The sequence below is a fragment of the Phyllobates terribilis genome, unplaced genomic scaffold (genome assembly GCF_046119375.1).
Source record: "Phyllobates terribilis strain yellow unplaced genomic scaffold, ASM4611937v1 Scaffold_1__5_contigs__length_1240528914, whole genome shotgun sequence".
In the NCBI taxonomy this organism is placed as follows: domain Eukaryota; kingdom Metazoa; phylum Chordata; class Amphibia; order Anura; family Dendrobatidae; genus Phyllobates; species Phyllobates terribilis.
The window spans coordinates 254,808,558-254,822,181 of NW_027362761.1; the positions used below are offsets into that span (position 1 = coordinate 254,808,558).

Below are 13,624 nucleotides of genomic sequence, written 5' to 3' on the forward strand. Positions count from 1 at the left end.
AGCTGCCTGCAATACGGGTGAGGAAAAAGAGGTTTACTCAGGGACGAGGGCCGCAGCATAGCTTCAAGCAGCAGGGCCAAAGAGAATAGCACAGAGGGAAGGCCTACAACTCCACCTGGCGAGGTGGATCCCCAACTTGCTTCCAGGCCGCCCGGACTTCCACTACCAGCTACTGCCTGTGCCCCGGTCTGCTCTGACAAACCGCATGTAAAAATAGAGGAAACCGCCAGTAATTTGTTGTCTGGTCATTATCTGCGCTCTCAGCCCTGCATTACACCGCACCAACAACATCTACCTCCACAATTCATCATATACTGCCCTGGAGCTTAGCTCTGCCTGTGGAGAGCTGAACCAACTCTGATGCGTCACCATCAGCTCCAGTGGATCTGCACCGCAGCGGCATACCACAGGTGGCGTCACAAACATTATTCTCCAAAAACTTTATTCCCCTTTTCCTTTTCCTTTAATTGACCACCCTGGGTCACGGACCGGGGCACTGCCACCGTGACATCCCCAGCACCGACCGGCCCGGCTACCGAGTACCCCACGGCCCAGGGGGCGCATCATACTTGTCCGATTTAATTGCAAGTGGGAGCGAGCCCTAATACAGCAATTCTAGGAAAAGTTCTTAGAACTGCTTTAACAGGAACTGCAATCATTATAAGGCCCTGTGTACATCAATGTTATTTAATTCCATTGTTCTGTTCTATCACAGGGACAGAACAACTAAATTAACGGTAAAGTTGAACCCCTGAAATGGCCAATGGACCCTGCTTTGTATAGTGAGATCTAGCAGGTTTTTATTATGGTGGCCGACATTTCATGGGGTAAAAAATTTAGTCTGATATTTCGGCAGAATCTGTGACAGATGTGTGACACCCCAGGGGTCTGGTTGCCACAGTGATAGAGATATTATGTCTGACTGAAAGCAGGTGGGAGGTCCTTTGGTCAGGGATCCTGTGCATGCCACACCTCCTGCCCAGTCTTGGGAGGGGAAGAACTTCCCCTATATAAACCCGGGGCTGAAGCAGGGTGAGCAGTCAAGGAGAGTAGAGACAAGAAGCAGCATAGGAAGAAACAGCAGAAGCTCAGTGGTAGCAATACTACTACGAGTCAGGGGCTGGCAGCTGCAGAGCTCGCCCTGACTGAGAAGATTTCTTACCGGACCCGGAGTCCGAGGCTGTGGGGACTAATTCCTACCCAGCAGCAGAATCCGTCAGGCAGGGGATTTCAGGTCCTCTGGCCAAGAAGCCCGAAGGCACGGTCACACGCGTGGGACCAGCACCGCCATCGTGGAGCGGAAGCCATTAGAAGGCCCCGAGTCACCGGCCATACGGGTGAGCACCACACGGTACACTCAGGGACGTGGGCTACTTATATCCGCTTCTAGCAAGGTAGCCAGAAGAGTACAGTCAGTTTGGGAGGCCTACAACTCCGCCTGGCCAGGGGAGATCCCATCTGCTCAAGGACTGACCAGGCCCCGTTCGCTAGCAAGTACTCCGGGAGGGTCTATCGTTGTTACCAGTAAAGACCCTGAATTACACCGCACCGTCTCTGAGTGGTTCCTGCTACCCCCATCATCCACGTCGGCTGCCCTGAGGCCATACCCCTCCCGTTGGGGGTTATACCATCCCCGCTGCACCATCCATCCACCGGCCTCAGCGGACTGTCCTGCAGCGGCAGCTCCATAAGCTGCATTCAACGGGTGGCGTAGTCGTACTACATCTACTGCCGTCCAGTTTGACTCCCTGGGCACGGACCGGGTCACCGCCACGAGACTACAACCCTCAAGAGATCCGGCTCCGGGTAAGCTCCCGCGTGCGCAACACAGCGCGACACAGGCCCAGGGGCGCGTCAGATGCTTTCAACATACAGGTGCATATCACTAAATTAGAATATCATCAAAAAGTTAATTTATTTCAGTTCTTCAATACAAAAAGTGAAACTCATATTATGTAGAGTCATTACAAACAGAGTGATCTATTTCAAGTGTTTATTTCTGTTAATGTTGATGATTATGGCTTAAAGCCAATGAAAACACAAAAGTCATTATCTCAGTAAATTAAAATAATTAACAAAAACACATGCAAAGGCTTCCTAAGCATTTAAAAAGGTCCCTTAGTCTGTTTCAGTAGGTTCCACAATCATGAAGACTGCTGACTTGACAGATGTCCAGAAGGCAGTCATTGACACACTCCACAGGGTCCCAGAGTTCCAATTTTCATTTGGAAATCAAGCTCCCAGAGTCTGGAGGAAGAGTGGAGAGTCACACAATCCAAGCTGCTTGAGGTCTAGTGTGAAGTTTCCACAATCAGTGATAGTTTGAGGAGCCATGTCATCTGCTGGTGTATGTCCACTGTGTTTTATCAAGACCAAAGTCAGCGCAGCCGTCTACCAGGACGTTTTAGGGCACTTCATGCTTCCCTCTGCCAACAAGCTTTTTGGAGATGGAAATTTCATTCTCCAGCAGGACTTGCCACCTGTCCACATTGCCAAAAGTACGAATACCAGGTTTAAAAACAACAGTATCACTGTGCTTGATTGGCCAGCAAACTCGCCTGACCTTAACCCCATAGAGGATCTACGCTATCAAAGCAACCTGGGCTTCCATAACACCTCAGCAGTGCCACAGGCTGATCGCCTCCATGCCACGCCGCATTGATGCAGTAATTGATGCAAAAGGAGCCCCAACCAAGTATTGAGTGCATTTACTGAACATACATTTCAGTAGGCCAACATTTCAGATTTCAAAAACATTTTTCAAGCTGTTGTTATACAGTATTCTAATTTACTGAGATAATGACTTTTGTGTTTTCATTTGCTGTGAGGCTATGTGCCCACGATGCAGAAATGCTCAGGATTTTTCCTGAGCGTTTCTGCATTTCCCTGGCAGAAAAAAAAAGCATGTGGATTGTACATGCGTTTTCCTGCCAGGGACATGCGGAAATAAAGCGTTCTTCACTAGCATTTCCGCATGCGGGTGTCAAGCGCTTTCCAAGCGCTTTTAGCATCACTTGGAAAGTGCTTGACAACTCGGTCACACTATATAAATCCATGCAAACGGCATGGATTTAGATAGTGTGACCCGAAAGAATGTAAAAAAATAAAAAATAAACCTATACTTACCTTCCGATGGCCCCTGCAGTCTTGCTGCGCTCCTGTGCTGGCTGCCGGCAGATCGCGGTACGCTGTACTGAAGGACCCGCTGTCACATGACTGTGACGTCAGCGCAGGTCCTTCAGTCCTGCGCGATCTGTAGGCAAGCACAGGGAAGGAGTCCGGGGGCAGTCGGAAGGTGAATATAATCTTTATTTTTTATTTTATTCTTTTTTTTACAGTTTTTAATGGTACCTTGGTGTGGAGGAGAGTCTCCTGTCCTCCACACCCGGGTACCATCCGCACATTAGAACGCGCCAATTACGCAAGTACAAATGCAGAACTGGCGCGTTCTAATGCAAGTCAATGGCGCCGAAAACGCAGCACTTAAGCAAAATTGGTCGTGCTGCGTTTTTTTCCGCAATGATAATCCGCAGCGGAAATTTCCGCAGCATGTGCACAGCACATGCGGATTATCATTAGGGAACATGGCAGGCCTTCTACCATGCGTTTTTTAAGCGTTTCTGCAGCGTTTTTGCCGCTGCGGAAACGCTTAAAAAACGCATCGTGGGCACACAGCCTAAGCCATAATCATCAACATTAACAGAAATAAACACTTGAAATAGATCACTCTGTTTGTACTGACTCTGTATAATATACGAGTTTCACTTTTTGTATTGGAGAACTGAAATAAATTACAACCTGTGACGTCTTAGTACGTCACAGGCTACCTCCCCCGGTTCAGTGAGGGCTCCGGCGGTGAGCCCTCATTGAACCGAGCACATGTCAGCTGATTATTACAGCTGACATGTGCCCGCAACAGCCGCGGGTGGAATCGCGATCCACCCGCGGCTGTTAACATGTTAAATGCCGCTGTCAATCTCCGACAGCGGCATTTAACGCGCGCTTCCGGGAAGTGCGTCCTAAGCCCCGCTCATCGGCGACCTCCGTCACGTGATTGGGGGTCACCGATGGGCAGGCATGACAACCCAGGGTCTGCAGCAGACGCCAGCTGTTGTCATGAGCTGGTCGCTATGAGAGCCACCTAGTGGTCGGCGCTCATAGCACAGGCCCATTTCTGCTGCATACAGGGGATCTGCTGATCCCCTGTATGTAGCAGAGGCGATCGGACAGTTGCTGCTTCTAGTCTCCTATGGAGACTATAGAAGCATGCAAAAAGTGAAAAAAAAAGTTTTTAAAAATATAAAAAAATATAAAAGTTTAAATCACCCCCCTTTCGCCCCATTCAAAATAAAATATTAAAAAAAAAACCCTACATAGACATATTTGGTATTGCCGCGTTCAGAATCGCCCGATCTATCAATATAAAAAAATAATTAATCCGAACGGTAAACGGCGTAACTAGAAAAAAATTCTAAACGCCAGAATTACGTTTTTTGGTCGCCGCAAAATTGCAATAAAATCAATAACAGGCAATCAAAACATCGGATCTACCCCAAAGTGTTATCAATAAAAACGTCAGCCCGGCGCGCAAAAAATAAGCCCTCACCTGTCCCCAGATCCCGAAAAATGGAGACGCTGCAGGTCTTAGAAAATGGCACTATTTTTTTTTTTTACCAAATTTTGGAATTTTTTTTCACCACTTAAATAAAAAAGAACCTATACATATTTGGCGTCTACGAACTCGTAATGACCTGGAGAATAAGAATGGCAGGTCAGTTTTAGCATTCAGTGAACGTGGTAAAAAAATAAATAAAAAACAACTGTGGTATTGCACTTTTTTTGCAATTTCACCGCACTTGGATTTTTTTTTTTCCCGTTTTCCCGTACACGATATGGTAAAACTAGTAATGGCGTTGAAAAGTACAACTCGTCCCGCAAAAAATAATGGCAATATTGACCAAAAAATAAAAACGCTATGGCTCTGGGAACAAGGGGAGCAAAAAACGAAAATGCAAAAACGACAAAACTCAAGGTTGCGAAAGGGTTAACTTTTTGATGATATTCTAATTTAGTGAGATGCACCTGTAGATCTGAAGAGCCTATGGCTGACAGAAGCCACTGATAAACATCAGTCAGAGCCTCTGTTTACCATATACATCATGATCTTTTGCCTGCATACATGTTCAACAAGGGACTTACTGTAAAATGTGGTCTGAACATAGCCTTGCATGTAAAAGTCACAATATGGCTATGTGCCCACGTTGCATTTATGAAGCAGAAAATTTCTGCTGCATAAATGCAAGTCCTCTCCCGGAAAAACGCATGCGGAATTCCGCACGCGTTTATCGCGCATTTTTCGCGCGTTTATCACGCGTTTTCCACATGCGGAATTGCCTTGCGTTTTTTATGCATTGGACAAAGGCAATTCCGCTTGCGCAAACGCAAAATTAATTGACATGCTGCGGATTTTTGAACGCGGCATAAACGCTGCGGAAAAATCCGCAGCATGTGCATAGAACTTGCGGAATCCCATTGGGGAACATGGGGTGCGGATATACATGCGTTTTTCAAGCGTTTACGCTGCGGAAATTCCGCAGCATATACGCTTGAAAAATGCTACGTGGGCACACAGCCTATCAGTTTTACTCAATTGGAGTACATCAAACCACATGGATAAAATATGCTATTGTTGAAAAAAAAATTAAAAAATACACGCAGTATGTTTTCACAAACCTAGTACGTTGTGTGTACATCACTGTGCTACAATGTGTGAACAGGATTTTTATAAATCTTTCACTATAAGACTACAGCCACCAGAACATGGTAAGTGGTTATTTAATAAGTCCATTCTCCCTTCCATTTTAAGTCTCCAAAATTAGGAACAGATCTACAAAGAGGAAACATGTAAAACTTTCTCCAATGTCCTCTTACTGCCATCTCTGGGAACTGTTCCCATTTATTGTGACAGAGAATGGGAGGAAGAATGGATTTCCTAACACTTGTAACAACGGAGCTTCAGCCAGTTTTGTTACACTGTAGACTTGTACAAACCCAACAAGATCAGTAGGCATCACTTATCACAGTAAAGGTATTATTATATAGCTGCAGGCATGTTCCAGTAATAACCACAGAGCTGTGGGAAAGACCTATCAGCAGAACAGATGATAGCAAGTCTGTATTGTGTAGGATTGACATAAAAGTCATCAGCCCATACAGGTTAATTTATAACAGACTGAAGCTGGCCACACACATTACATAGATCTAAGTAAGGCTCTGCCAGCAATCCATTATGCATGGAGTCCCATGACTGAGGCCTCATTCAGATGTCTGGTTCATGGATATGTCATAGTCATGTTTTTCATGGATACAACACGTTTCTATATTAGTCTATGGTGCTGTTCACATGTCCGATTGTTTCTGTTTTTTATGGATAGTCCGCAAAAATAATGGAGACATATCTATTATTGATCCAATCTGCTTGTTAAACTTGCCCATTCAAGTGAATGGATCTGTGAAAGACAAAGAATAGCACTCAGATGCCATCACATGTGATCCATGTGCTATCTGTTTATCACAGTTTAATGGGTAAAAATGCACACAACAAAAAAGGATACCGCACTTAATGTAAAGACAGACACATGGATAAAAATTGCATGAAAATTGAATCCAGTAAACTGATAAAAGAGAGTCTATTTTTTCTTACATGAAACAAACGGACATCTGAATGAGGCCTAATCCAAAAGTCAGATATTGCAAGGATAGGACATTGTTTTCAACATTTTGCTATGGGTGAGAAGCGGCTGCCAGAGATGTCTGTAAGCCACTTCTTTTCGGCAAGCTCATATAGCTAATCAATATGAAAGGCCAGTTTGTGTCACCGGCTCCATTAACTGAATACAGATTGTAATTCACCACAGCCCTGAAAATTATAAATCCAAAGCACAGATGCAGGAATAACATATTAGGGAATTGCATGTTGAGTAATTCCTTCAACTAACTTTGCAGCGGTCACATAATACAATTTTAGTGCTCATAAATAAAACCTAATGTGGACAAACATAATGGAAAACCAATAAGCAATTTTTTGGCTTCTAACCATTTTTCGTTAGAAGACAAAATCACACTCAGACATGCAGATAACAGCACTGTGTGAACACTGGCTGCAGAGCTGGAGTTCTTAATGATAAACCATTGCATATCTATACATAGGAAAAGTAGTGTGTCCTCTCTATACATAGGAAAGTAGGGTGCCTACACTATACATGGAAAAGTAGGGTGTCTATACTACACATGGGAAAGTAGGCTGTCTATTCAATACATGGAAAAGTAGGGTATCTATACTATACATGGGAAAGTAGGGTGTCTATACTATACATGGAAAAGTAGGGTGTCTATACTGTACATGGGAAACTAGGGTGTCTATACTGTACATGGGAAAGTAGGGTGTCTATACTATGCATGGGAAAGTAGGGTGTCTATACTATACATGGGAAAGTAGGGTATCTATTCTATTATACATGGAAAAGTAGGGTTTCTATACTACACATGGGGAAGTAGAGTGTCTATACTATACATGACAAAGTAGGGTATCTATGCTATACATGGGAAAGTAGGGTGTCTATGCTATACATGGGAAAGTAGGGTGTCCATACTATACATGACAAAGTAGGGAGTCTATACTATACATGGGAAAGTAGGGTGTCTATACTATAAATGGAAAAGTAGGGTGTCTATTCTATTATACATGGAAAAGTAGGGTTTCTATACTACACATGGGGAAGTAGAGTGTCTATACTATACATGACAAAGTAGGGTATCTATGCTATACATGGGAAAGTAGGGTATCTATGCTATACATGGGAAAGTAGGGTGTCTATGCTATACATGGGAAAGTAGGGTGTCCATACTATACATGACAAAGTAGGGTGTCCATACTATACATGACAAAGTAGGGAGTCTATACTATAAATGGAAAAGTAGGGTGTCCATACTATACATGACAAAGTAGGGTGTCCATACTATACATGACAAAGTAGGGAGTCTATACTATAAATGGAAAAGTAGGGTGTCTATACTATACATGGAAAAGTAGAGTGTCTATACTGTACATTGAAAAGTAGGGTGTCTATACTGTACATGGGAAAGTAGGGTGCCTATACTACACATGGAAAAGTAGGGTGTCTATACTACACATGGGAAAGTAGGGTGTCTATACTGTATATGGAAAAGTAGGGTGTCTATACTACACATGGGAAAGTAGGGTGTCTATACTACACATGGGAAAGTAGGGTGTCTATACTACACATGGGAAAGTAGGGTGTCCATACTATACATGACAAAGTAGGGAGTCTATACTATACATGGGAAAGTAGGGTGTCTATACTATAAATGGAAAAGTAGGGTGTCTATTCTATTATACATGGAAAAGTAGGGTTTCTATACTACACATGGGGAAGTAGAGTGTCTATACTATACATGACAAAGTAGGGTATCTATGCTATACATGGGAAAGTAGGGTGTCTATGCTATACATGGGAAAGTAGGGTGTCCATACTATACATGACAAAGTAGGGTGTCCATACTATACATGACAAAGTAGGGAGTCTATACTATAAATGGAAAAGTAGGGTGTCTATACTATACATGGAAAAGTAGAGTGTCTATACTGTACATGGAAAAGTAGGGTGTCTATACTGTACATGGAAAAGTAGGGTGTCTATACTACACATGGAAAAGTAGAGTGTCTATACTGTACATTGAAAAGTAGGGTGTCTATACTGTACATGGGAAAGTAGGGTGCCTATACTACACATGGAAAAGTAGGGTGTCTATACTACACATGGGAAAGTAGGGTGTCTATACTGTATATGGAAAAGTAGGGTGTCTATACTACACATGGGAAAGTAGGGTGTCTATACTACACATGGGAAAGTAGGGTGTCTATACTGTATATGGAAAAGTAGGGTGTCTATACTACACATGGGAAAGTAGGGTGTCCATACTATACATGACAAAGTAGGGTGTCCATACTATACATGACAAAGTAGGGAGTCTATACTATAAATGGAAAAGTAGGGTGTCTATACTATACATGGAAAAGTAGAGTGTCTATACTGTACATGGAAAAGTAGGGTGTCTATACTGTACATGGAAAAGTAGGGTGTCTATACTACACATGGAAAAGTAGAGTGTCTATACTGTACATTGAAAAGTAGGGTGTCTATACTGTACATGGGAAAGTAGGGTGCCTATACTACACATGGAAAAGTAGGGTGTCTATACTACACATGGGAAAGTAGGGTGTCTATACTGTATATGGAAAAGTAGGGTGTCTATACTACACATGGGAAAGTAGGGTGTCTATACTACACATGGGAAAGTAGGGTGTCTATACTGTATATGGAAAAGTAGGGTGTCTATACTATACATGGGAAAGTAGGGTGTCTATACTACGCATGGGAAAGTAGGGTGTCTATACTATGCATGGGAAAGTAGGGTGTCTACACTGTCTATACTATACATATGAAAGTAGGGTGAGTAGTGAGCCCTCCATACATGCCTGTGTGTGTCCTTTCTCAGCCATAACACCAGCTGCAAATCATTAAATGTGAGCTCATTTCTTCCTGCAGAGAGAGAGCTGGGATGAGAGGGCTGAGGAGTAATGTGAGGGAGACGGAGGATGAAAGGGAGGACGAGCAGTCAGCGGTATATAACGCTGCAGGGGAAGAATACATAGACGCCAACAGCGATAAGGAGCCAATCGTTATCTGTGGGCAGTGAGACAGATGGAGCAGACCTCGGTGTACTACTGACCTACACTAACAACTCCCTCACCTCAGACAGCCCCGCTAGACGGAAAGTCAGTATTCCCCATAGGAAGTACATGGAGGCGAGCCCCAGATTTGTGGAAATTGAAAACAGATTTTAGGAGGAGGTGGAACGAGACAGAAACAAAGGAATAGAAAGCAGAGACGATGAGGAAAGAGACAGACACCGGACTGTAAGGAGTGAGACAGTGGCGGGCAGGGCAGTGCCACCCTCACCATGTCTTGCTGCGGATGTGTAGTCACATATCTAGGCGGGAGCCTCTGTGCCGGTGTCCTGCAGTGCGCTCTCCTGGTGACAGTCTCAGGCAGCAGTCTCACTGGCGTCTCCTCGTAGCATCTCCTGCCTTCCTCTGTGTGTCTCTCTGCTCACACTGGGGGACCTGTTAGGGGGTGAGCACAGCGCCCCCCTCTTCTCCCTCACCGCCCCTCTGGCTCTGTGATTTGTTCTCCTCGCTTCTATAATACCTTCACTCAGTGCTGTCTCTCATCATTCCTGCATCGAAATGCCAGTTTGTTCCCACACATTATAGCTGTGCTGTCTCTTTCCTCTCACACGTTATAGCTGTGCTGTCTCTTTCCTCTCACACGTTATAGCTGAGCTGTCTCTTTCCTCTCACACGTTATAGCTGAGCTGTCTCTTTCCTCTCACACGTTATAGCTGTGCTGTCTCTTTCACACGTTATAGCTGTGCTGTCTCTTTCCTCTCACACGTTATAGCTGTGCTGTCTCTTTCACACGTTATAGCTGTGCTGTCTCTTTCCTCTCACACGTTATAGCTGTGCTGTCTCTTTCACACGTTATAGCTGTGCTGTCTCTTTCCTCTCACACGTTATAGCTGTGCTGTCTCTTTCACACGTTATAGCTGTGCTGTCTCACACGTTATAGCTGTGCTGTCTCTTTCCTCTCACACGTTATAGCTGTGCTGTCTCTTTCACACGTTATAGCTGTGCTGTCTCACACGTTATAGCTGTGCTGTCTCTTTTACACGTTATAGCTGTGCTGTCTCTTTTACACGTTATAGCTGTGCTGTCTCTTTAATCTCACACGTTATAGCTGTGCTGTCTCTTTAATCTCACACGTTATAGCTGTGCTGTCTCTTTCACACGTTATAGCTGTGCTGTCTCTTTCCTCTCACACGTTATAGCTGTGCTGTCTCTTTCACACGTTATAGCTGTGCTGTCTCTTTCCTCTCACACGTTATAGCTGTGCTGTCTCTTTCCTCTCACACGTTATAGCTGTGCTGTCTCTTTCACACGTTATAGCTGTGCTGTCTCTTTCCTCTCACACGTTATAGCTGTGCTGTCTCTTTCCTCTCACACGTTATAGCTGTGCTGTCTCTTTCCTCTCACACGTTATAGCTGTGCTGTCTCTTTCCTCTCACACGTTATAACTGTGCTCTCACGTTGTAGCCGTCTGTGCTCTTTCTCCTCAATCGTAGCTGTGTGCTGTCTTTCCTCTTACAAGTTATGGCTGTGTGTGCTGTCTCTCCACACGTTGTGGCTGTGTGCTGTCTCTTTCTCCTCACACGTTATGGCTGTGTGTGCTGTCTCTTTCTCCTCACAAGTTAAATCTATGTGTGCTGTCTCTTTTTCACACGTTGTAGCTGTGTGCTGTCTCTTTCTCCTCACACATTATGGCTGTGTGTTGTCTCTTTCTCCTCACACGTTGTGACCTTGTGCTGTCTCTTTCTCCTCACGTTGTGGCAGTGTGTGTGTGCTGTCTCTTTCTCCTCACACGTTGTGGCTGTGTGCTGTCTCTTTCTCCTCACACATTATGGCTGTGTGTTGTCTCTTTCTCCTCACACGTTGTGACCTTGTGCTGTCTCTTTCTCCTCACGTTGTGGCAGTGTGTGTGTGCTGTCTCTTTCTCCTCACACGTTGTGGCTGTGTGCTGTCTCTTTCTCACACATTTTGGCTGTGTGTGTTGTCTCTTTCTCCTCACACGTTGTGAACTTGTGCTGTCTCTTTCTTCTCACACTTTATGGCTGTGTGTGCTGTCTCTTTCTCCTCACAAGTTAAATCTATGTGTGCGGTCTCTTTTTTCACACGTTGTAGCTGTGTGTGCTGTCTTTTTCTCCTCACACATTATGGCAGTGTGTTGTCTCTTTCTCCTCGCACATTGTGACCTTGTGCTGTCTCTTTCTCATGTTGTGGCTCTGTGTGTGCTGTCTCTTTCTCCTCACACGTTGTGGCTGTGTGCTGTCTCTTTCTCACACATTTTGGCTGTGTGTGTTGTCTCTTTCTCCTCACACGTTGTGAACTTGTGCTGTCTCTTTCTTCTCACACTTTATGGCTGTGTGTGCTGTCTCTTTCTCCTCACAAGTTAAAGCTATGTGTGCTGTCTTTTTTTCACACGTTGTAGCTGTGTGTGCTGTCTCTTTCTCCTCGTTATGGCTGTGTGTGCTGTATCTTTTCTCTCATGTTGCAGCTGTGTGCTGTCTCTCTCCTCACATTAGTCTTGCTTTTCATACTTGCACAGTAGCTGAGCTGTCTCTTCTTCCTTCTTGCACAGTAGCTGAGCTGTCTCTTCTTCCTTCTTGCACAGTAGCTGAGCTGTCTCTTCTTCCTTCTTGCACAGTAGCTGAGCTGTCTCTTCTTCCTTCTTGCACAGTAGCTGAGCTGTCTCTTCCTTCTTTATATAGCTGTATTTTCACTTTTTGTACTTTATAGCTGAGCTTTTTGCACTTTATGTCTACTGTCTCTTTCTAGTGTAATAGCTGCGCTATTGTATGTCTCATTTTCTTCACACATCAATGTGCTGTCAGTCTTTCTCCTCTCACATTATTTTCTTCACAAATACCTGTGCTGCTGCACATTATACCTAACTATACCATTATACTGCTGTTCCACTCCCATATTATTGCACTCCCATATTATTGCAGATGTCTCTTCACAAATAATACACTTGATGTCCCTTTCACACTGTGGTCTCTTTCTCTCCTCACACATAATTATGCTGTCTCCCCTTTATATTACCAGCTGGGCTGTCATATCGCTGCATGAACCAGTCACTTACCAGTATGTGTACAAATGTACGGAGATGGACATACTACCCACGTTTTCCTCTTGAACCAAGTTTAATGTTATGTGATGTAATGTGAACTGTGATATATAATGTGAATTGTGATGTGCGTTAAAGGCACTAGTAATACCGATAGTGTGTAGGGATAGAGTTAATGTTTGAGACTAGCCCAGAGTGGGAGGGATAAAGTTGAAGGGAAAGTGCGAGTTCCTGTCAGAAAGTTAGATAGGGCCTGGAGTGCATAGAAAGAGGACCTAAGGTTCATTGTGAGCAGAGCCGTGTCCTGGGGTGTCCCTAAAAGTGAGAGGAGACTGAAGGAAAGGGGTAGCGAGATCTGGATCAGAAGTGACTAATAGGCAGAGTGAACTACCGGAGACGGGTCCTGGGAGAGGCAAAAAGGTCCAGGTTTTATAACTCTTGAAAGTAACGAGTCTAGGCAGGACTCAGTACGTGAAGCGAATAGATTGTCCTGGATGGAAGTTCCAGAGCGTCAGCACTAGAGAAGATAGGGACCAGCCATACTGGCACCCTGACGGGAAAGAAGATGCGAAACTGCAGGTCGAGTAAAGGACTCTTGCTAAACAGGACTGTAGTATTGAGCTGTGTTGTGGTGGAGTTGTGAGAAACAGTGGATACAGAGGACAAGAGGAGAGAATAAAGAGGAAATGTGAATATAGAGAATGTAAGGTGGCTAATGGTCGCGTAGTCGATGGGAGGAATGTATCACAGAGATGTCTGGTCTCTGTGATGTAACCTGGAGTATTTTCTCTAGTGCA

At 44.4% G+C, this 13,624-nt stretch overlaps 1 protein-coding gene across 1 annotated transcript in view; it reads right to left on the reverse strand.

Moving 5' to 3' along the window:
• Positions 1-10,248, reverse strand: part of LOC141256769 (rho guanine nucleotide exchange factor 40-like) — a 170,556-nt gene extending 160,308 nt beyond the window's left edge. Inside the window, exon 1 of the mRNA XM_073671194.1 lies at positions 10,044-10,248. Within this exon, the coding sequence (XP_073527295.1) occupies positions 10,044-10,046 (3 nt within the window). The 5' untranslated portion in view covers positions 10,047-10,248. The remainder of the gene's footprint in view (positions 1-10,043) is intronic.
• Positions 10,249-13,624: the final 3,376 nt, after the last annotated feature.